Source organism: Rhincodon typus, chromosome 14, assembly GCF_021869965.1.
Source record: "Rhincodon typus isolate 14 chromosome 14, sRhiTyp1.1, whole genome shotgun sequence".
Taxonomy (NCBI): Eukaryota; Metazoa; Chordata; class Chondrichthyes; order Orectolobiformes; family Rhincodontidae; genus Rhincodon; species Rhincodon typus.
This window is the reverse complement of record NC_063345.1, coordinates 13,755,240-13,780,305: the sequence shown is the minus strand read 5'-3', so window position 1 is coordinate 13,780,305 and position 25,066 is coordinate 13,755,240. Positions and strand designations below refer to the sequence as shown.

The 25,066-nt window shown below is 42.3% G+C and overlaps 1 protein-coding gene across 3 annotated transcripts in view; it reads left to right on the top strand.

Moving 5' to 3' along the window:
* Positions 1-1,882: 1,882 nt before the first annotated feature.
* The window catches only part of LOC109929731 (A-kinase anchor protein 17B-like), a 30,770-nt gene continuing 7,586 nt past the window's right edge, over positions 1,883-25,066 (top strand). For 2 of the 3 annotated variants that reach the window (XM_048605182.1, XM_048605180.1), the window contains exons 1-4: positions 1,883-2,172; positions 14,767-15,539; positions 16,930-17,075; positions 20,052-20,289. In XM_048605182.1, coding sequence (XP_048461139.1) covers positions 14,781-15,539; positions 16,930-17,075; positions 20,052-20,289 — 1,143 coding nt within the window. In that variant the 5' untranslated portion in view covers positions 1,883-2,172; positions 14,767-14,780. The remainder of the gene's footprint in view (positions 2,173-14,766; positions 15,540-16,929; positions 17,076-20,051; positions 20,290-25,066) is intronic. The other variant, XM_048605181.1, reaches the window with a different exon arrangement.

Here is a 25,066-nt window from a genome sequence, read left to right as displayed (position 1 = left end):
AGAAATGATCCCTAAGAGTATAGTCTTACTACAAACATCGCTCAAATTCACATGGCAATAGCACAGACATACATCACAGTTAGTGTTACTGTTCTGATTCATCAATTTCTTTTCATTAGTACTGTTGGCAGATCTTTAATTTACATTAAATATTTACAAATTAAATACATGAAGCCAGGTTCTTTTTCCATCTATTACATTGAAAACGTCTGATACACAAACTCTGATTACCATATTCTATTCAATTGGCCAATCAAAAGTGCATCACTGAGGCAGAGTCACCATCACTTGCATATTCATGAATCAGAGCAATATTGCATCGTTGCTGAATAAGTCATAGAGTTATTCGGGCCATTAGAACTGCACAAATCTTCTGAAGAATAACCACATAGACCCAGGAGGTTCCTTTTATTTCAAGTATGTACTTTATTCATAAAAAATATCCTGATATACATACATAGTCACTGAAGCAGTTCAGTTCTGTACAGTAGGAATTGAAGAAACAAACAGACATTGGAATTTGACTCTATCCAACAAACAAGCCAAAGACATTTCTTGTTTGTAGAAGACTACATTTACACATATTTCGTAGAATCCCCACAGTGTAGAAGCTGGCCATTTGGTCCATTGAGTCCATGCCGACTCTTCGAAGAGCAGCCCACGCAGACCCAACCCATCCCATTCCTGTAATACCACATTTCCTGTGGCTAATCCAGTCTACACATCCATGAACACTTCAGCCAATTTAGCATGGCCAATCCACCTAACCTGCATATCTTTGGACTGTGGGAGGAAACCGGAGCTCCCAGAGGAAACCCACGCAAGCATGAGGAGAACATGTAAACTCCACACAAATTGTCACTCGAGGGTGGAATTGAACCTGAGTCCTTGGCAAAGTGAGACAGCAGTGCTATCCAATGAGTCAACATGCCATCCTCAGTGAAGCATCAGGAAGGACCGATAACTGAACGGACCCCCACTTACCTTCAGCAGGGAGACCTCAGACAGTGGTCTTTCCCCATTGCACCTCGGCAGCAGCTGCCCCAAGTTTTAGTGCATCCCTCAGCACAAAGTCCTGGACCTCGGAATGCGCCAGTCTGCAAGACTCTGTCAAGGTCAACTCTTCATACACTGGAAGACCAACAGGTTTTGTGCAGATCAAAGAGCATCCTTCAAAGAGTTGATGGCCCTCCAGGCGCAGTCAATGTTTGTCCTGGCGTGCTTTGCAGGAAACAAACCTGTGCCATGTACAACAGACAGAGTGCCTCACACCTGATGAACCAGGTTTTTACCCACAATGGAGTGGGAGCAGAGCTCCAAATAGACCAGTCTCCGCCTCACCTTTGTGGTGCGCTCCTCCCAAGATTTTGTTCACACCCCAGCCCCTGCAAACCATACTCCTAGCACCTTCTGGTAACCTGCCCTGACGGTGAAGCGGTTAAAGGCTCCATTGGCCCAGTTCCCAAATAACATGGCCTCACTCTTGCCTCGATTTACCTTGGCTCGAACTGATCGTAGCTGCTCATGAGCCTACTCACTGACAGCGGATCCGAGCAGGCTCACATCCTTCCTGATGGACTCGGCAAAAGGGCTCACTACAACACACAAACAAGGCAGGAGGGAGTGGGCAGCCCTGCCTGACTCTGGGCCTGATCGGGAAGCTTTCTGATTCCCACATCTTGTGGCAATGCTGCTGCCAGGAGAGCAGAGACGCACAGACACGTCCTTATAACCTCACAGCGTCTGTTTCCACTGGAGAGAGCCAGGGAGAGGGAGAAGCTGCGCTTGCTCAGTGCTACCAGCTGGGGATTTCCTGGCTCTGTCTCTCTCTCTGCTTGTTGGGAATCAGCTGGAAGGTTGTGTTTTTTTTTGCAAAGAGGGCGGTACAAGTTCGCTGAATGCTGGCGGAAGCGGCCGAGAATGAAGTTCAGATATTAGCTGGCACAGTCAGTGGCGTTTGAGCGGAGCTGGGCGCTCACTGACTTTTATTTTCACACCAATTTTATTTTCATTATTTGAAGGAAGAACGGTAATTTTTTTTCTTTGGCCGGAGCTCGCTAGATGCCAGGCTGTGTGAAACAACATTGAGTGGAAGTTGTGCGTCGTGAATAATGCCCAGCAAAGTGAACGAGGGGAGTTCAGTATGAGTGACAGGCCTTGCTCCTAGCTCAGGCAAGTCGTACAAAGGTTTCTGTAATACGGCAACATGGTGCGTTCACTGATCCTGCCTGTGGATGTTTGCTGTGGGCACTTGTAACTGCACACTGGCTTCAATCTCGACGGAAAGGATTCCCTCCCCATGGCCGAGTCAGAGTGGATGAACCCAGTCGGTGTTGGGCAGTAATGTAGCTCGGTGGGAGTATGGTACCTCCTGTTGCCTCCCCTGCCCCTGGGTTAGGCAGGGGACGTTGGGGGGGGGGGGGGAATGATTTCTTGCACCCAACTGCTTCCCTAGAAGCCAATTCGAGTGTATCCTTGACGAACCGAGTGCAATATTGCCTCTGACAACCCCCACCCCCGCGTACCTGCCAACTCCAGATGCACCATTTATGGCCAGTTCAGCCAAGTTGTTGAGAATTTGCAGCTCCTATTGCCAATAAGATGTCCAAAATCAGGGAAAGGAATAAACAAAAAATAAACTCGTCAACTGTGGCTGATCCAAATTGTGTGCATGTCCTTATCCGCAGTTCTTTGTAGACTACTATATTTTGCCATCCTATTTACCTGGAGTGGCTTCTGGTATAGTGACATCTGTAAATAATTCCTCAGTTAATGCCAATTCATTATTATTTGGGGGTCAGTTAGCTCAGTTGGCTGATTGGCTGGTTTGTGATGCCAACAGCATGGGTTTAGTTCCCACACCTGCTGAGGTTCCCATTGAAGGACTCTCCTTCTCCAGCTGTCTCCTGAACTGAGGTGTGGTGACCCTCAGGTTAAGCCACCACCAGTCATCTCTCTCTGTACTGAAAGGGCAGCCTGTGGTCAGGTTAGATTATGGCAACTTTACCATTTTTACATTATTATTGTCTAAATTGGGGTTAGGTTATAACTATGCAAGGTAATTGTGGAATTTTGGAGTCTTTTTTGCTGCCCTGATTTATTGCCACAGATTAGCATTATGGACAATGATTTTGAAGTTACCGTTACAGAGGTAGTTTCAGTTGCTGCAATAGCTATACAACTGTTGAAGAATATACAACTGTTCACGAGTTTAGGAAGAGTTGGAGATAGCATTGACACAATTCAATGGACTAAATGGTTTCACTCTTTTCTGCTATTGATGCATTTGCTATCCATTTCAGAAAAAATACAGCAAGTTATTTATATCAATTACCAATTTAATTTTGTACAGTGGAAATGGATATTTAATAGCTGAAATCTCCAGAAGAAAATAGAAATATAGCTTTTTTAAAAAGACAATATGATATACCATGTAACATATTTTGTAAACAGATTGCACAATGAGCGTACATTACTTTTATCTTACAATTGAGACCTGAATTGGACTAACATTTCAGATTTAAATTCCAATGATATTAAAATAAAAGGGACATCCAATAAAAAATAACAAAAGTTTTTTTTAAAAAATCACCAGAACTATCAATGTCATGCTTGCTAATGGAAGGACTCAGTTATGCATTGATCTAAGGGAATTTAATGAAGTTGCATTGCAATGAAATATTTTTAAGCATTGATAATGGACATTGTACCAAATATTTTCAAGTGTATTATTCCTGAGTGTATTGTTGTACAATTTTTGGATCTGTTTCATATTGTCAAAAGTGTTACAAATGAGCCTAACATCCTGTTGCATATCCTGTTGTACACACTGTAATTTTGATAAGTTTTTTCCTCAAAGGAGATAGTATGTTTGTAACTTATTGTAATATCTGCACTGGGAATACTAGATTTTCTGACTTGCCCCTGCTCCAATGATCCTCTCACTTTTGAATCTTCTCTGACATTGTTGCAATATGGTCTTATCACAAGAGATTGTTTATGGATATAATGTAAAATGAACAAAGGGATATTTATTTGTTCACTGGTTAGGCCAGCATTTATTGCCTATCCCTTATTGCCCATGAGAATGCAGTGGTGATCCACTTCTTTTAGCAACTGGGTAGATTTCCAGGGCAGTTGAGTGTTGGACCTATTGGGCTGAATTATATGAAGTGACTGATCCCCTGCCTCCATCTGTCTGAAAGTCATTGGGGGATGAGGGGGTGAGGTAGTCTTCTGAGAGGGGCATTAGCTACCTACAGCCAATTAGTGACCAATTGGCAATTAGGACAATTCAGGTGGAATTCCCATCCAAGGAGATCCGGGTTCAAGTCCCACCTGCTCCAGAGGTGTGTAATAACATATCTCAACACATAAATATCAAACCCCAGCCCTCCAACCTCTTTGCCCTAGCCTGCTATCTTGGCACTCAGCAAGACACCTAAACGTTCATAATATATCACAACCGAGGAAATATCTAAAATTTCCATGCTTCTTGATAAGGAATACCTGCCTTAAAGTGCTATTGGCCAATCATAGAGTCATAGAGCTGTACAGCACGGAAACAGACCCTTCATTCCAACTCGTCCATGCCAACCAGATATCCTCAATTAATCTAGTCCCATTTGTCAGCATTTGGCCCGTATCCCTGTAAACCCTTCATATTCATGTACCCATCTAGATGCTTTTTAAAAGTTGTAATTGTACCAGTCTCCACCACTTCTGCTGGCAGCTCATTCCATACATTTACCACCCTCTATGTGAAAAAGTTGCCCCTTAGGTCCCTTTTAAATCTTCCCCCTCTCACCTTAAACCTATGCCCTCTAGTTTGGACTCCCCCGCCCCAGGGAAAAGCATTTGGCTATTCACCCTATCCATGTCCCGCATGATTTTATAAACCTCTATAAGGTCACCCCTCAGTGTCTGACACTCCAGGGAAAATAGCCCCGGCCTATTCAGCTTCTTCCTGTGGCACAAGCCCTACAACCCTGGAACATCCTCGTAAATCTTTTCTGAATCCTTTCAAGTTTCACAACATCCTTCTAATAGCAGGGAGACCAGAATTTCATGCTGTATTCCAAAAGTGGCCTAACCAATGTCCTGTACAGCCGCAACATGACCGCAACTCCTATACTCAATGCACTGACGAATAAAGGCAAGAATACCAAATGCCTTCTTCACTATCCTGACTCCACTTTTAAGTAACTATGAACCTGCACTCCAACCAGTGGCTGGAACCTCAGAACAAAGGTGTGTGGTGTTGGATCAGGATTTGGGCAATGTTTAGGTGTCTTGCTGGTTGCCAAGATCGCAAGCAAGGGGCAAAAAGGTTGGAGTTTGAGATATCGTGGGGTCTTAGCACCATGGTGGAGACCCACTGAAGCCCGCACTGAGGGACTGACCTGTTTACCACCAGCCCACACAGGTAAATCTGATAGGCTGAGAACTTGAAACTCTCTTGCCATCTCTTCAATCCCAGCAGTGGCAGAATGTGGCCTTCAAGTGGGCATTAATTGCCCACTTCAGGGTCTGAAATAATCCATTGATGGTGTGGGCCATCAAAGCAACCTGCCTCTGGTATAATTGCAGTTGGGTCAGGGGCAGATGCTCAGCAGCAATGTGTGTACAAAATGCACTGCAGATTCACCACGGCTCCTTTAGACAGCACCTTTCAAGCCCACAACCACTAACATCTAGAAGGACATTGCAACAGATACGTGGGAACACCAGCGCCTGCATTTCCCCTCCAGCCCACTTACCACCCTGACTTATAGGAGCATAGTGCCGAGGACAGTCCATTCAACCTGTCAAACCTGCACTGAAAAAATGGGTGCTGCGGCAGTTCAGGGGTTAGTACTGCAGCCTCGGAGTGCTAGGGTCCTCGGTTCGATTCCAGCCTTGGTGATTGACTGTGTGGAATCTATGTGTTCTCCCTGTCTCTTCACGGGCTTCTGCTCAGTTCTCCAACTTTCTCCCACAGTCCGAAGAAATGCAGGTTAGATGGGTAGGCCATGTTATATTTCCCCGTACTGTCCAGGGATGTGTAGGCTAGGTTGATTAGCCATGGGAAATGCAGGGTGACAGGGATGGGGATGGACTGCGATTGTTGGATGCTCTTTGGAGGTCGGTGCAGACTCTGTGGGCTGAATGGCCTCTTTCTGCACTGTAGGGATTTTATGAAAAAGATACTGTGAGCAACATATAAAATAAGAGCTGGAGGAGGCCATTTTGCCCCTTGAGCTTGATCTGCTTATGCCTTATAAGAGGGAGATTCTGGGCAATGATTATTTACAGTCTTGGTTGTTATTTCTTTGTTCTCTTAGCCTATAAGACAATGACAGAGACTCAATGGCTGCACTGACTGAGATCCACTAAGTCAACAGAGCTTAGGATTCACACCTGGGGACTCCTGGCAACAGGAGAAATTGCAGAAATAATAATGTTATCTGTATTCACAATAAGTGCTCAGTTGTTCAGTTGGTGGTGCATTTTGCAGATGCATTGTATTGCAGATAGAAACCTAGGCCCTTTTATGTAGAATTACTTAGAGTTTCCGCAAGTGAAATAGGCCATTCAGCCCAACATTTTAATGTTTCAAATGAACCTCTTTCCATCCTCTTCATTCTAACCCAATCACCATATCCTTCTCTTCCTTTCTCTCTCCCAGGTTTATCTCTTCCCCTTAAGTGTTTCTGATCTATTTGCTCCAACCACCATATGCAGGTTCCACATTCTAAGCATTCTTTCTGCTGAATTCCTCATTAGATTTATTTATGTGGCTGATTCTTTTAAAAGAAACAGTGTCACATTGTTACAACTGAGATCAAGTTGAGAGAAGATTAGATGCCTTGAATCTAATGTAAGAGTCCCAGAAAAACAGATGGTACAGCTGTTTAGCAGAAGACACCATGCAGTGATGAGCTGGCGGTTATTAACTGGGATTTCTCTGACACTTGAGTTTCAAGCATCAGCTGTGTTGATGTCAGCTGAAAGCTAAACACTTCCTCAGTAGTGAGGAAAGGATCAGTGACTTTCTCAAATGGCCAGTCACCGAATGTGTCAGCTGTATGGATCGCAGAGCAGTGTATGGTTCAAGGGTCCTGGAAACTATTTGTAGCAGTTGTAAACTTCGAGTGCATTCTATTGAACGGTCCAAACTCAAAATTCACACTTAGCTATTTACTTTTGCCTTTCTGAGACCGCTGCATGCTTCCAGCATTCTCATTTTATTTAGATTCCCAGTTTTAGCACACATTGTTGGAAGAACATACGATGTAGGAGCCGAAGTAGGCCATTCAGCCTATCGAGTTTGCTTTGCTATTGAGGGGGATCATGGCTGCTCTGATAATACTTTTCTGCATAATCCTTGTTTCTCTTAATTAAAAGTCTGTCTATCTCAGCCTTGAATATACTTAATGAACCAGCCTAAACAGCCCTCTGCAGTAAAGAGTTCCACAAATTCACTAGCCTCTGAGAGAAAAAGTCCTCCTCGTCTTTATTGAAAATGGGTGACCGCTTAGTTCAAAATTATGCATTCTGGTCCTAGACTTTGGATATGTGGCATTATTCTGCCAAGTCCTCTATGAATCTCACATGTTTCAGTAAGGTCACCTGTCATTCTTTCAAAATCCAATGAGTACAAGCCCACCGTAAACAAACTCTCCTCTTAAAAAAAACCCTCCATACCCGGGATCAACCTAGTGAACCATCTTTGGACTGTTTCCAATGCCAGTACATTTTCATTAGACTGGGGGATCAAAACTGTTCACAGTGTTCTAAGCTAAAATACAACAAAGAACTTCGGATGGTGAAGATCTGAGACTAAAATATAAATAGCTGGAGAAACTGAACAGGTCTGGTAGCATCTGTGGTGAGGAAGCAGAGTCAACATTTCGAGTCCAGTGACCCTTCTTCTGAACAGACTCTTCTGAAACTTCTCTAGCAGCTCCTCTTTTGGCCATAGTGTTCCCGCTGTGTGTTCCAGTTCTGAGGAAGGGTCACCGGACCTGAAACGTTAACTCTGATTTTTTTTCTTCACAGGTGCTGCTAGACCTCCTGAGCTTTTCCAGTAACTTCTGTTTATGTTCCAGCTGTGATCTGGCTCATGCCTTGTATTGCTTTAGCAAGATTTTTTGACTTTAATACGACATTCCCTTTGAAATAAAAGCTTATTTTGCATTTAAATGAAGTCTCCAATTTGCTTGCAGATTGAAATCTCTGCCACGTCCTGGACTGTGCACAGCTCTATCATGTTGCAGTCCAGATCACAATGTTATTCATTCTTTAACACCTGAAAAAGAGAAGCAGTTTTCAGCTTTAGTGTTGACTTATAGGTTTGACAATTCAAGAGGTCTCCACGAGTTGAACATGTTCCTGAAGGATTGCTTCAATGTATATCTCTTGCAATCTGATGCTTTGGATTGTACTGTTTACTTGGGAATGAGGAAATGCAGTGACAATGTTCATTTTACAGTCATAGAATGACACATCGCAGATGGAAGCCATTTGGTCCATTGTGTCTGTGCCAGAAAGTCAAACAGAAAGAAGGCAAAACACTGATTGTGAACGTGAAGTGATTACTAGAAGGATTTTATTCTCAGACACCATTCTGGACACTGGTAGCATGGTACTGCAATTGGAACACTGCTTTCATATTTCCTCCCCTTCACCACTGAAGTCAATTAATCATCTGTTATTCTATGACCTTTGTTTACTGCCTTTTTGTTCATGTTCTCTGAGGCAAATTTATGTTCAGCAACGTCAATTGTGTTTGTGCTGGCGAGTGGTGTAACTCTTCTGCCAATCGGAGTCAACCTCAAGCTCTGACAGAATCAGGTTTAATCGAAAGGCAACACTCGGTTCTAGAACAGCATCTTCTGCTGCGCTAGCTTGATGATTATTTTACTTCTTCCTCCTTTGGCAGAAGGATGAACTTATCAGTTGATGGGGGGATTACACTGCGAGCTCTTACTCTTTACCAGGGGGGTAAGATATCATTCTGGAAATGCGGATATCATTAGCAAACTGGAATATATTGCCCTCCCTCGTTGTCCTCAGGAAGGTGTTGGTCAGCTGCCTTCATGAACTAAAAACCGAAAGAACTGCAGATGCTGTAAATCAGGAACAAAAACAGAAGTTGTTGGAAAAACTCAGCAGGTCTGGCAGCATCTGTGAAGAAAAAAATTAACTTTGGGCTACCTGTTTCCTGCCACTTTAATACACCACCCTGTTCCCTGGCCAACATCTCTGTCTCAGGCTTGCTGCAGTGTCCCAGCGAAGCTCAATGCAAACTGGAAGAACAACACCTCATTTTCGGCTTGGGGACCCTGCAGCCCTCCGGACTCAATATTGAGTTCACTAATTTTAGGGCCTAAATTCTCCCATGTCCTGCCCCCTACCCCACACACCAGGCCTTGCTATCACATAGCCTGCCATTACACACTACCTATTGTTAGTCACTAACAGTCCCCATTAACAACTATTCATCCTCCCAGCTGGATCATTATCAACTCCTTTGTCTGTCCAACTGCTCTTCTCTCTCTTTGGGATCTATCCTATTGTTTACTCCCAACCCCATCCCCTTCCCTTTTTTCAGCATATAAACTGACATTTTCCCAGCTACCATCAGTTCTGAGGAAGGGTCACCGGACCTGAAACGTTAACTCTGATTTTTCTTCACAGATGCTGCCAGACCTGCTGAGCTTCCAGCAACTTCTGTTTTTGCCCTCATGAACTGTTGCAGTCCAAGTACTGTAGGTACACCCACAGTGCTGTTAGGGAGGGCTTTCCAGGATTTTGACCCAGGTGGAATGTCATAGCTATTACAGAAACTTGGCTGAGGGAAGGACAGGACTGACAGCTCAGTGTTCTGGGTTTTAGATACTTTAGGAGGGATAGAAAGGGAGGCAAGAGAGGAGGAGTGGCATTTTTGATTAAGGAAAACATTACTACTATAATTAGAGAGGATATTTCTGAGGGATCACCCAGTGAAACAAATGGGTAGAAATTAGAAACAAGAAAAGGATTGTACTATAGGCCCCCCCAATAGTCAGATGGTAACTGAGGAGTAAATATGTAGAGAGATCTCAGATATAGGTAAGAATAATAGGGCTGTAACAGTAGACAGTTTTAATTTTCCAAACATTGACAGGGACTGCCATAGTATTAGAGGCTTGCATGGTGAGGAATTTATTCAATGTGTTCAAGCAAATTTTCTTTATCAATATGTAAATGTACCTACTAGAGAAGGAGCAAAACTTGACCTTCTCTTGGGAAATAAGGCAGGATAAGTGACTGAAGTGTTGATAGGGGAACACTTTGGGACTAGCGATCATGAAACTATTAGTTTTAAAATAGTTATGGAAAAGGATAAGCCTTCCATAAAAGTTGAAGTTCTTAATTGGAGAAAGGCAAATCTTAATGGTATGCAACAAGGTGCGTGTAATGTCCTTTAGGGAAGGAAACTGTTATCTTTACCTGGTCTGGCCTACATGTGACTCCAGGCCCACAGCAATGTGGTTGACTCTGAACTGCCCTCTGGGCAATTAGAGATGGGCAATAAATGCTGCCTAGCCAGCGATGCCCTCATCCCGTGAATGAAGAAGGAAAAACAAACAAGAACTTTCAAAAGTTGATTGGAGTAGATTCTTCGCAGGTTAAAGGACAATTGACAAGTGGGAGGCTTCAAAAGTGAGAGCTCAGAGGCATTATGTTCCTGTTAGAGTGAAGGGTAATGTTGGGGAACAATGGATGAATAAAGACATTGAGGATCCAGTCAAGAAAGAGTCATATATTAGATATAGACAACTGGGATCAACTGAATCGCTTGAAGAGTATAAACAGTGTAGGGCCATTCTTAAGAGGGAAATCAGGAAGCCAAAGAGGAGATATGAGATAGCCTTGGCAGATAAGGTTAAGGATAATCCAGAGAAGTTCTACAAGTACATTAAGACCAAAACAGCAACTAGAGAGAGAATAAGGCCCTTAAAAGATCAACACAGCCATCTATGTCTTGAACCTCCGGTGATGGGAGAGATACTAAAGAATATTTCGCATCAGTTTTTACTGTGGAGAAAGAAATGGAGGTTAGAGAACTCAGTGAAATAAATATTGATGTTTTGAAAGCAGTTCACATCACAAAAGAGGAAATGTTGGAGGTCGTAGAAAACATAAAGGTGGATAAATTTCTGGTACCAAATCAGGTGTATCCTAGGATGTTGTGGGAAGTTAGGGAGGAAATTGTGGGGTCCCTAGCAGAAATATTTGTATTATCAATAACCATAGGTTAGGACTGGATGGTGGCTAATGTTATGCCTTTAGTTAAGAAGGGCTGTAAGCAAAGCCTAGAAACTATAGGCCCGTGAGCCTTATGGGTAAGTTGTTGGAGGTAATTTTGAAACATAGGATTTATATGCAGTTGGAGAGGCAAGGACTGAATAAGGACAGTCAGCATGGCTTTGTGTGAGGGAAATCGTGTCTCATAAATTGATTGAGGTTTTTGAGGAAGTAACCAAAAAGATTGGCCTTGACCAAGATCTTTGTATCCTCATTAGCCACTGAGTGGTCCCATAGGACTAGAGAGTGGCTAATGTTATTCCTCTGTTCAAGAAGGGAAATAGGGATAATCTAGGAAACTATAGACGTGAATCTCACATCAGTGGTTGGGAACCTATTGGAGAGAATTCTTGGGGACAGGATTTACGCGCATTTGAAAAAGCAAGGCCTAATTAGGGATAAGCAGCATGGAGGGCAGGTCATGTCTTACTAACCTGATTGAATTTTTCGAGGAGGTGACAAAGGCGATCAATGAGGGTAGAGTAGTGGATGTTGTCTACATGGATTTTAGTCTATAGTTTCCTAGATTATCCCTATTTCCCTTCTTGAACAGAGGAATAACATTAGCCACTCTCTAGTCCTATGGGACCACTCAGTGACTAATGAGGATATAAAGATCTTGGTCAAGGCCAATCTTTTTAGTAAGGCTTTCAACAAGGTCCCTCATATTGTAGGCTCATCCATAAGATTAAGATGCATGGGATCCACGGTGACTTGGCCGCATGGATTCAGAATTGACTTGCCCATGAAAGGCAGAGGGTAGTGGTGGAAGGGTGTTTTTCAGCCTGGATGTCCTTGACTGGTGGTGTTCTGCAAGAATCTGTACTGGGACCTCTGCTGTTTGTAATATATATAAATGACTGTTTGTAATATATATAAATGACTTGGATGAAAATGTAGAAGGGTGGGTCAGTAAGTTTGCAGACAATGCAAAGATCAGCGGAGTTGTGGATAGTGTAGAAGGTTGTCAAAGGACACAGCAGAATATAGATCAATTGCAGAAATCGGCAGAGGAATGGCAGATGGAGTTTAATCCACGTAAATGTGATGTGCTACACTTTGGATGATCAAACATTAAGGAAATGTATACACTTAATGGCAGGACCCTGAACAGCACTGATGTACAGAGGAATCTTGGGGTTCAAGACCATAGCTCCCTGAAAGTGGCCACACAAGTAAATAGGGTGGTAAAGAAGGCATATAACATTGGTCGGGGAATTGAATACACGAGTGAGGATGTCATGTTGCAGCTTTATAAGACTTTGGTTCGGCCACACTTAGAGTATTGTGTTCAATTCTGATTGCCACATTACAGGAAGGATGTGGAAACTTTGGAGAGGGTACAGAAGAGGTTTACCAGGATGCTGGCTGATTTAGAGGGTAAGAGCTATAAGGAGAGGCTAGTAAAACACATTATTTTCTCTGCAGCAGCGGAAGCTGAGGGGAGAAGTCTATAAAATTATGAAATACATAAATAGGGTTTTCGGTCAGAATCTTTTTCCCAGAATTGAAATGTCTAAAACAAGGGGGCACGCATTTAAGGTGAGAGGGGGAAAGTTCAGAGGAGATATGAGGGGCAAGTTTTTTACACAGAGAGTGGTAGGAGTGTGGAAGGCGCTGCCAGTAGTGGTGGAAGCAATACAATGTGGGCATTTAAGAGACTTTTAGATAAGCACATGAATGTGCAAACAATAGAGGGATAAGGACCAAGGGCAGGCTGAAGGGATTTGTTTAATTTGGCGTCATGTTCGACACAACATTGTGGGCCAACGGGCCCGTTCCTGTGCTGTACAGTTCTTTGGCCTATGTTCTATTGATGATGGCAGAGTGGTAAACCTTGTTTATGTGGACTTTAGTAAACCTTTGACAGGGTTTCACATGGTATCCTAATTAGTAAAGTTAGATCACGTGGGATTCAGGGTGAGCTTGCCAATTGGATACAAGTAGGACATAGAGGGTGGTAGAGGGTTGTTTTTTTGACTGGAAGTCTGTGACCAGCAGTGTTCCATCGGGATCAGTGATGGGTCCACTTCTGTTTGCCATTTATATAAACAATTTGGATGAAAATGTAGGGAACATGGTTAGTTTCTGGATGACACCAAAATTGTGGACGGTGAAAAAGGTTATCTAAGATTACAAAGAGATCTTGAACAGTTGGGTCAAAGGGCAGAGGAGTGGCAAATGGAGTTCAATTTGGATTAATGTGATGTACTACATTTTGGTAAAACAAACAAGGGGGCAGGACTTATACAATTAATAGTAGGGGCCTGGGTGGTGTTGTAGAACAGAGAGACCTAGGGTTCAGGTACATAATTCTTTGAAATTTGCATCGCAGGTAGACAGGGTGGTTAGAAGGCATTTAGCATGCTTGTCTTCATTGCTCAGGTTTTTGAGTATAAAGATTTGGACATCATATTGAGGTTGTACAGGATGTTGGAGAGGCCTCTTCTGGAGTACTGTGTGCAGTTCTGTCTGCCCTGCTGTAGGAAGGATATTATTAAATTGGAGAGGATTCGGAAAAAATTTACCAGGATGTTACTGGGAATGGAGGGTTTAAGTTATAAAAATAGGCTCAAAAGGCTGGGCCTTTTTTTCACTGGAGAATGGGAGGTTAAGTGGCGACCTTATAAAGGTTTATAAAATCACAAGGGGCAAAGATAAGTGGATAGCAAAGATTTTTTTTCCCTAGGGTGGGCGAGTTTAAAATTATGGGGCATATTTTTAGGTGGGAGGAGAAAGATTTAAAAAGGATGTGCGGGACAACTTTTTTTACATAGAGAGTGGTTCATGTGTAGAATAAACTTCCAGAGGAAGTGTTGGATGCAGGTACAGTTATAATGTTTAAAAGACATTTGGGATAAGTACTTGAATAGGAACAATTTGGAGGGATATTGGCCAAATGCGGGCAAGTGGGACAAGTTTAGTTTGGGAAAGTGGTCGGCATGTATCGAGTTGGATTGAAAGGTCTGTTTCCATGCTGTATGACTGTATGGGTACTAAAGGACCAGCAGTGTATTTCCAAGTCAGCATGGTGTGTGGCTTGGAGAGAAGCTTTCAGGTGGTGGATATCCCATGCACTTGCTATCCTTGTTCTTCTAGCTGGTGTAGGTTGCAACTTGGGAGATCCTGCTGAAACTTCGCAAACTCTTTCCAAGGAGACCCTTATAACCATTGAACTGTGGAGGCTAGATTCAATTTTGAGTGAACTAGGTTTGAGGACAAACTGCACAGGAAGATTGGTGTCTATCCCACTCCTCCACCCATGTAAATGCATATAGCATATGTAACTGTCAGTGACAATAAATAATATTCCATAGACCATGCCACTGCTAAGCACTAATGCTCATCTAGGCAGCGATGGTAATGTTAATTGTAAGAAATTTTCTAAATAATATTCTAATTTCTAATTATTATTTTTCTCTTTTTCTCCAGGGCTTAATTTTGCTATGGCAGCCACCAGATTGTTTGATACTTCTGATGCTGTGGAACTCTTTGCACCACAGTGTCTGTATTTGAAGCCAATTGCAAGGCTGACAATCAGTGTGATATTTCCCAAGTCTAAGTTATCCTCAAGACTCATTTCCAACTGGGAAGTGATGGAGACCCTGAAGAAAATGGCTTACCCGGATCAGATTACATCGCTCAAAGTCTCACGGAGCACAATGGACTTTGTTCGCTTTGAGGCGGAAGTTGAAAATAAGAATCAAGTTCAAACTGTCTGGGAAAAGTTTAACAACAAGACCATTAAGGTGAATGGTATCAATGAGACGGCCAAAGTGTTGGCAGCTGTAACTCAAGCTAACTTTCCAAGCCCAGGTGACTGGGAATCCTTTTTTAAGACTACTGACTGCATGAATGAGGCTTTGCCTGGTGAGAGACCTGATACTATTCACATGGAAGGGCTGCCTTGCAAGTGGCTCTCTTCAAAGCAGCTCAATAGGGAAAAGCCAATGGAAGAGATCCTTCAAAAGGTCTTTGGCAGATTTGGAAAGATCCGAAATGTTGACATTCCCATGTTGGATCCCTATCGAGAGGAAATGACAGGGAAGAAGTTCAATACCTTCAGCCTCGGTGGCCTACCAACCTTTGAAGCTTACATCCAATACCAGGATTATGCAGGCTTCGTGAAGGCAATGGAGTCCTTGCGGGGAATGAAATTGATGCACAAAGGGGATGATGGAAAGGCAGTGGCATGTAACATAAAGGTATGGAGTTACAATCCTTGCATTTGTTACATATGGATACATTGTCCTTCAGTGTTCTGACCTTGATTAAATGATCATTGGTCAACCATAGCTATGATTTTAAAGAAGAGCAGGAAGATAACCTCAGTGTCCTGACCAATAATTATCCCTCAGCCTGCATCACAAAATAAAGCCAATTATCTGGGCAGTATCATGTTGCTGTTTGTGGAAACTTGCTATATGCAAATTGGCTTTCTTATTTTCTACATGACATAAGATCATAGGAAATGTTTTTTTTTAACTTGATTCATTCATGGAATGAGGGTGTCACTGGCTAGGCAGCATTTATTGCCCATCCCTAATTTCCCAGAGGGCAGTTAAGAGTCAACCACGTTGCTGTGGGTCTGAAGTCACATGGAGGCCAGACCAGTTGAGGATGGTAGTTTCCTTCCCTCAAGGACATTATTGAACCAGATGGGTTTTTCCCGACAATTGACAATGGATTAGTGGTCATCATTAGATTCTTAATTCCAGATATTTATTGAATTCAAATTGCATCATCTGCCGTGGTGGGATTCGGACCCAGGTCCCCAGAACATTGTCTGGGTCTCTGGATTAACAGTCCAGCAATAATGCCACTAGGCCATCGCCTCCCCTATAGCATGCTTATAGAATGCTTATAGCATTCTGCCCTTAGACCTGCTCCAGCATTTAATAAGATTCCGAAGAAGAGTCATTGGATTCAAAATGTTAAGTCTGCTTCTCCCCACAGACCTGCTGAGTTTTTTTACTACTTTCTGTTTTTGTGCAGCATCTGCAGTATTTCACATTTTTATTCCATGAAATCATGGCTGCACTGATTGTGACCTTAAGTGCACCATCTTGCCTTCCCCCCATAATCCTTGATGATGAAAAATCTAACTCAACCAATATATTCAATGACCTAACTTGCATCTTTCTCTGTGGAAGAGAATTCCAAGGACTAGTGACTAATGAGAGCAGTAAGTACATTTCGGAAGTGCTTCATTAGCCATAAAATGCTTTGGCAAAAAAAAACGCAACACAAATGCAAGTCTTTTTGTTGTCAATATGAATTATTACTTCAAAGTGGCATGTTTCAGTGGAGGCTGATTATGTAATAGGGAAGAAAAGACCTATTTGGCCTTAGGAAAGGAATAAATTCTAATCTGCTTCCCTATAGATTGTACCAAGTTTCCTTCAATGTCATTAATTAGTTCTGTTTGCAACTTTCTGTACATTGGATATCGAGGAATATAATCTATTTAATTCCCTGCTGGTCGGCTGATTTATTCGTGCCACCTTCTGATGAACAGTATCTTTACTCCTAATGTATGCTTGTTTTAAGGTGCAGTAACTCGTACAGGGACCGGTCTCGTACTTTCTCTTCCAGGTGACCTTTGACACAACCAAGCACCTTAGTGACTCGGCAATTGAAAAGCGTAACCTGGAGAGGTTGAAGCTGCAAGAGTTGGAGAAGCAGCGAGAGGAACAAAAGCGGAGGGACAAGGAAGAGGAACAAGCCAAGGAGGCTGAGCGGTAAATCCGAATGCACTTTGTGATTGAGGTCATGTCGAGTGAGAAAACACAGGGTCTCCAAGTCAGTAAAGAGCCTGCATCGGAATAAATACAAAACTAGATATTCAATCAACAAAATCAGTGGTAGAAATCCATAGTATAGTTTTGTGTGTGGTGCTCTGCTTTGTGTACTCCCTTGTGATGGTTACTAGTTGTGGGGCTGGGACTAAATGGTTATCCGGCAGTGGATATCGACACCCTGACTCTAATGCCTTCTCACTTTCGCAAAACTAGACAGTAATTGACCCCATTTGCAATCTGCTCTATTAAAGGATAGCAGTAGCATGATCTGTACAGTGGCTGGGGTAGGGAAACAAAAGACATTGTAAAACATAGTGCACACAGACTTACTTAGAAACTGAATATCTCCATGAAGCTTGCTAAAAGTAAACAGCCAAGGAATTCAGTTTAACTTGGTGCTCCTATCTATGTTTGGAACATTGTTGTCATACTTGGTTGGGAATTACCTGGAGAATTTGTCCCCGATTGATGGATAAGTAGAACTTAGCTCAGGAATTTCAAAATAAATAGATTTAACGATGGGGTCAAACCCCAGTTGCTAAGTTAATAAGCATGTTGATTAGTGACCTTTAAGTTATATGCAGGTCTGTACTGATGTAGCCCCTTCAGAGTCAGAGTGGGATGTGCATGTTTATGCTTGAGAAAGAGGAAGAGAAACTGTATTGATGTAGCCCCTTCAGAGTCAGAGTGGGATGTGCATGTTTATGCTTGAGAAAGAGGAAGAGAAACTGGGTGAGTTTGTATTTTGTTTCTGAGTGCTGTTCCACTGGTTCTTGCTTATAGCTGCTTGTGTGAATGTTGGATGAGTGCAGAATCAGATTTGGCTTGATCGATGGGTCAAGAAAGTACAAGACCATAGGATCAAAATGGAGGTGGCAAATTGAATCCAGTATTAGTTCATGGAGCAAAGGGTAGTGGTTGATAGGTGTTTTTGTAACTGAGGAGGCTATTTCCACTCAGCACAGAACTAGACCCCTTACTTTCTGTAGTATATTGAAATGATTTGGACTTGTGTGTAACGGGATATGATTAAACTAGGTAGGGTGGTTGACAGTGAGGAAGAGGGCTTTAGGCTGCAGGAAGATATCAATGGACTGATCAAGTAGGTAATAGAGTCGGGAAAGGAATTCTATTCAGAGAAGTGTGAGGTAGTATATTTGGGGAAAGCAAAGAAGGAAAGAGAAATATCCAATAAATGATCAAAAAGTACTGAGGGGTATTCCAAATTTCATCCTTCATTCTTCAGCAGTAAAATAGGTTAATTGGTCATGTATCCATTTGCTGCGTGTGTGATCTTGCTGTGTGCAAATTAATTCCCACGTTACCTTCCAAACCAACTATCTTGAGGATGTGAAGGGAACTGTACAAATGCAAGATTTTTTAAAAAAGGGTAACTGTAATACAGATAACATATGTCTTATACTGCAAATGTACAGCATAACACCTTTGCAAATGTCCACATGAAACTAACTGCCCATGTATAGAAGTCTAGTCATTAATATATATTTTAGTTGCAAGTTTACTGAACCACCCGAAGCATAATTTTTACTGGACATGAAAACTTTTAATGCACTGGACGTGAATCAAATAAACTGCTAGTTTTTACCTTGCTACCTGTTAGCTTTTAAGAAAGAACTAATCTTACTAGAGTGTAAAACCAGCATTGCACCCAGTGCTGGCCATTTCCTGAGTGACAGGTTAGGCTTAAAATTGTCCCCTTTCCAGTCTGAAGACTTCAGCTGAGAATCAGTAAAAACAGTCATTGTTCTACAAGCTACACATCATTAAGTTGTAGTGCAAAATAAGATCACATGGTACTCACATATCCTACTACAGTACAAGGTTAGTTAAGGGGCAGGAGGTTTAGAGAGGATTTGGAGAAAATGTTTTTCACCAAGAGGGTGGTGAGTATGTGGAACTAAAAGGGTAGAAGGGGTGAGAGTTCTCAAGACATTTAAGAACTGTTTAGATGAGCACTTGAAATGTCATAGCATACAAGGCTATGGGCCAAGTGCTGGGAAATGGATTAAGAATAGATAGATACTTGATAATGAGGACACAATGGGCTGAAGGGCCTCTTTCCATTCTGTAAAAAATCTAATACTTATAACTTGTGTCTGTAGAGTGCCTTTAACTTAGAACAATGTTCTGAAGCATTTTCTAAAGATGCAATCTGTTGAAAATGGATGAAGGAAGAAAATGAAGAAGGATATGGAAAAAGGATGACCAAAAGCTGGGTCAAAGAGGTCAGCTGTAAGAATGTTGAAGGAATGAGGGATGGGTATAATTTTGCAATCCTTCAAATTCTTTCACTCACATATATGGGAAAGAGAGTCTTTCCATGGAAAAAGAAGCCCATCAAGGTTCTGCATAACATTCTGATATTAAAACTCTCATTATAACTATAATACATGATGACTTCTGATCCAGCATTTCTACTTGTATGTTTAAAAGAGAAAGCGCTGAATTTCCTGGGTTGCTTAATTCTGTTAAATTATTTTTCATGGGCAGTATTTGGTGAGTGTTGAATAATGCGCCTGTGGAATTCTCTATCGCACAAAGCAGTCAAGGCCAGAACATTGTATGGTTGCACGAAGGAGTTAGAAAAAGCACTTGTGACTAAAGGGATCAAAGGATATGGGGAGAAGTGGGAACAGGTTATTGAGTTGAAAGAAGGGCTAAATGGTCTTCTCATCCTATTTTCTGTGTTTCTATATTCTCCGGTCTAATGTACTTCCTTTGATCACATACGATACTATGTTGCTTCATGTGTAAAGTTGTGTTCAAAAGGGAATGTGAACACAACTGTCTTTATTGGTGAATTATACCCCTAATATTAAATGAGCCTAAAACAAACTCAGTGCCCCGAATGGTTCTGTATAAGTTGACGTTGACTTTCGGAATGGTTTTCTTCAGGAAACGAAGGGAAGAAGAGCGGGAAAGGGAGAGGAAACGGAAAGAGAAGCTGAGGAGGAGGGAGCACAGGCAGAAAGAGCAGGAGGACAAACGTCGCCTGCGTAAACAATCAAAAATAAAACTGGAGAAAGAGAAAGAGCAGAAAGAGGCCACTGCTTGGGAGGAGAGAAAGCTGGTGCTTGCACAGAGGAAGCTGGACTCCTACAGGCTTCTCACTGTGCTTTTAAACAGTGCAAAAGTAAGTATCTGGCTTTGAGTGAATTTCTCCTGCAGCCTTCACCCCTCCATTTCTTCCCTCAGATGTCCTTATTCACCTTGAGGCATTAACTCCTAGTCAAGCAATGTTGTCATTTTAAAATTCTCACCTTTGTTTTCAATTCCTCCCCATTCCCTAGTTCTCTAATCCCCTCCGGATGTTATTAAACTGGAAAGAGTGAAGAAGAAATTTACAAGGATGGTGCCAGGACTCAAGCGTCGGAGTTATAGGGAGAGGTTGGACAAGCTAGGACTTTTTCTTTAGAGCGTAGGAGAGGGGAATCTTACAGAAGTGTATAAAATCATGAGAGGCATGGATAGGGTGAATGCATTCAGTCTTTTTCCCAGGGTTGGGGAATCAAGGGTTAGAGGGCATCAATTTAAGGTAAACGGGGAAAGAATACATGGGAACTTGAGGAGCAACATTTTTACACAGAGGGTGGTATGCATGTGGAATGAGCTGCCAGCAGAAGTGGTTGAGCCGGGTACATTAACAACATTTAAAAGGCATTTGGATGAGAACATGGATAGGAAAGGTTTAGAAGGATATGGGCCAAGTGCAGGGAAATGGGGTTAATGTGGATGGACATTTTAATCAGCATGGATCAGTTTGGGCTGAAGGGCCTGTCTCCGTGCTGTAGGACTCCATGACTCCTTATGAATGAATTGCAGAAAACTAGTATGTGGTTACAGCAGGTATAAGGAAGGTATATGGAATTTTAGCATTTATTGCTAAAGAAATGGAATTAAAAATGGAGAATTGTAGTCACAAATGTGCAAGGCATTAGAGAGACTGTACTTGCAGTACTGCTTACAGTTTTGGTCCCCTTACTTGAGGAAGGATGTAATTGCTTTGAAGGCAGTTCAAAGAACGTGCATTGGATTAATTCCAGAGATGAAAGGCTTGTCTTATAAGGAGAGATTGAACAGTTTAGGTCTATACCCGGAGTGTTTAGAGGAGTGAGAGGAAATCTAATTGAAGCAAATAAGTTGCCAAAGGGGTTTGACAGAGTAGATGTAGGTGGGATGTGGGGCACTCTAGAATGAGAGGTAATAGTTTTAGGATAAGGAATGGCAGATTAAAAACATAGATGAGGAGCAATTGCTTCTATCAACCTCGTCTCGAGTACTATTCCAGCCAAAGGTCCCAAACACTGATCTGATTTGGGATCTTTCTACTTGTGTGGTTCAGTCCCATACCAGACATTGGATTTACCAGCAGAACTTTGACAGGTTGGTGTGAATGTCAGTTAAATATTGTCTTGTACCTTTTCCTCTTGAGGGTAATTCAGATTTGCTGTGTTTACGTTATTTAATCAGTATATTTAATCAATTGTGTAATCAATAACAATCAACTGGACCACTAGAAGGAGTAATTCACCTATAGATGAAAACTGTTCACTGAACAAGGCTGAGTGTCATGTATCTACCCAAGTTTCATCCTTCATTTATGACCACCACCAAAATCAGGATTATGTGGTCATTTATATTGTTTGCTATGTGTAGGATCTTGTGATTAACAAATTAATTGCTGTGCTCCATGTCTAAACAACTGTCATGTGGACGTGATAGCCACTACATAAATGCAACTTCTTTCTTTCCTAATGAAAGTGGGGAAGTAATAAAACATGACACGTCTCTCATGCTATCATTTTTTAGAAGGATACTCTTAATTATATCGACACTATCCAAACATAACAAATAGTGTACTTAAGAAAGATTGGAATGTTTGAACTTTATTTGAGCTTTATTTCTTTATTTTCTGCTTAAACCTAAGAAGGTCTGCAATGTGTAACTTCTAACCTTATTTTGTATGTTTCTATGCTTTACTGTAGTTACGGCAATGTTTAACATTTAACTTTGTTCTTTTTTTCTACCTTGTTCTTAAGATTCTGTACCTAGGGACTTGTACCTAAGATGGTGCCTTATGTGGCGACATTCTACACTTTTCACTGTACTCCTGTAATTTTGTACTTGAGTACACGTGACAATAAAATCAAAATCAAAATCAAATAGTGGGGGTGGCTGATTCTAGTCTAACGTGTCAAAAGTACCTCAGACAATGTATAATAGTGCTTTGCAAAACTTTTTCCCTGATGTTACCCCATTGTGAGGCCTGAAGAATTAGTGGGTGTTGGAGGATGGGGCATTCGTTGAGAAGACCACCAAGGAGAGAAGGAGGAGGGCATCTGCCTTGGAGCGCATGACCCCAAGTTTCAACCTGTGACCCGTTTGATCTCCCAACCCCTACTTTGGGAAGCTCTAGTGTAGTAGGTACTACTACACTATTTGCCACCAAGGCAAATTGTAACACTAAATATCTTTTCCACAGGCACTGCTGATTCATTCAGCCAAACAGGTTTATTTTGCTAATCAATTCTTAATTGGGCCACTAGGTGGAGCATGTAAGCCGCGTATCAAAGGCTTTTGTTGCCACCTAGCTGGGTGACTTTTGAAGCAGTGAATCTCAAAAAATTACATGATATCAGTGCCGTTAGTGTAACCTGGGTAGACAGCTGAGGACAAGGCAAGTGGGAAAGGAGAGGCTTGAGGCACTCTACTCATACGCTACGTGTATGCAAGTAGCAGGCAGAAAGCAAAGAGACAACAAGGTGTAGAGCTGGATGAACACAGCAGGCCAAGCAGCATCATAGGAGCAGAAAGGCTGACGTTTCGGGCCTAGACCCTTCATCAGAAAAGCAAAGCCTGGTTTAGCCAGTGCTGAGTTGAAGGAGGTTCTAGCTCTGTCAGATGTCAATGTTGGGAAGGCATTTGGAAAGTTGAACAAACACCTTGTGGATCACTGGAGTGAAGAGAGGTAGTGTCCTGCAATATTAGCATCTGAAAGGCAGCACCATCGTGCTTGCAAAGGTACCAGGGAAAGATGGATAAAGGGACTAGCTCATTGCACTAACACTGACTGTGCACTAAGTAAATTATGGACAGGACATGTTAGCACCAGAAAAATAGAGTCATAGAGATATACAGCATGATAACAGACCCCTCGGACCAATTCATCCATGCCGACCAAATATCCTAAATTAATCTAGTCCCATTTGCCAGCATTTGGCCCATATCCCTCTAAACCCTTCCTATCCATTTACCCATCCAGATGCCTTTTAAATGTGGTAATTGTACCAGCCTTTATCACTTCCTCTGGCAGTTCATTCCAAACAAGCACCATCCTCTGCGTGAAAAAGTTACCCCTTAGGTCCCTTTTAAATCTTTACCCTCTCACCTTAAACTTTACCCCTCAGCCTCCGACACTCCAGGGAAAATAGCCCCAGTCTATTCAGCGTCTCCCTATAGCTCAAACCTTCCAACCCTGGAAACATCCTTGTAAATCTTTTCTGAACCCTTTCAAGTTTCACAACATCCATCTTATTAGCAGGGAGACCAGAATTGCACACAATATTCCAATAGTGACCTAACCAATTCCTGCACAGCCTCAACATGACCTCCCAACTCCTATACTCAATGCACTGACAAATAAAAGCAAGCCTGTCAAACACTTCCTTCACTATCCTATCTACCTATGACTCCACTTTAAAGGAACAATGAACCTGCACTCCAAGGTCTCTTTGTTCAGCAACACTCCCCAGGACCTTACCTTTAAATGTATAAGTCCTGCCCTGATTTGTCTTTACAAAGTGCAGCACCTCCCATTTATCTAAATTAAACTCCATCTGCCACTCCTCGGTCCACTGGCCCATCTGATCAAGATCCTGTTGTACATTGACGTAACCTTCTTCGCTGTCCACGACACCTCCAATTTTGGTGTCATCTGCAAATTTACCAACTCCTATGTTCACATCCAAATCATTTATATAAATGACGAAAAGCAGTGGACCCAGCACCGATCCTTGTGGCATACCGCTGGTCACAGGCCTCCAGTCTGAAAAGCAACCCTCTACCACCACCCTCTGTATTCTGCCTTTGAGCCAGTTCTGTATCCAAATGGCTAGTTCTCCCTGTATTCCGTGTGATCTAACCTTGCTAACCAGTCTACCATTTGGAACCATGTCGAATGCCTTACTATATAGAACATGTCCACCTCTCTGCCCTCATCAATCCTCTTTGTTACTTCTTCAAAAAAAAACTCAATCAAGTTTGTGAGACACGATTTCCCACGTCCAAAGCCATGTTGACTTTCCCTAATTAGTCCTTGCCTTTCCAAATACACGTTCTGTAATGTAATCCTGAGCTAAGGTTTTCCTGAAGACACTGCATCCTGTTGTTTGTGTGAAACTATTCACCGAATAAGAACTCTATAAAGTATAGCAAACTCAGACACAGGCAGCTTGTATTCAGGGCTTTGTTACACTGTAGAATACTTGAACGTGTGATGTGCTGTGTAAACACTGTTCCCCTGTATCACTGCACAGTAACCACCTCATTTCCTTTCAATGGTTGCAGTGCCTCTCAGTAGAAGGACTGCATGTGGAAGTGGCTGTGGCAGAGGAACATCTTATATCTACAGTTTGCCACTGTCCTGTTTGAAGAACATTCTGAACCCAAGCAGAATAACTTACCTTACGCTTGTGCTACCATTCTTCTATATCAGTAGCAAATGGAATAAACTAGACTTCCTTCAATTGACGTTTGTAGAATGATGTAGTCAACATAGTGTGGAGCTGGAGGAACACAGCAGGCCAGGCAGCAGCAGAGGAACAGGAGAGTCGACGTTTTGGGTCAGGACCCTTCATCAGGACTTAATGAAGGGACTCATCAGGTCCTGATGAAGGGTCCCGACCCGAAAC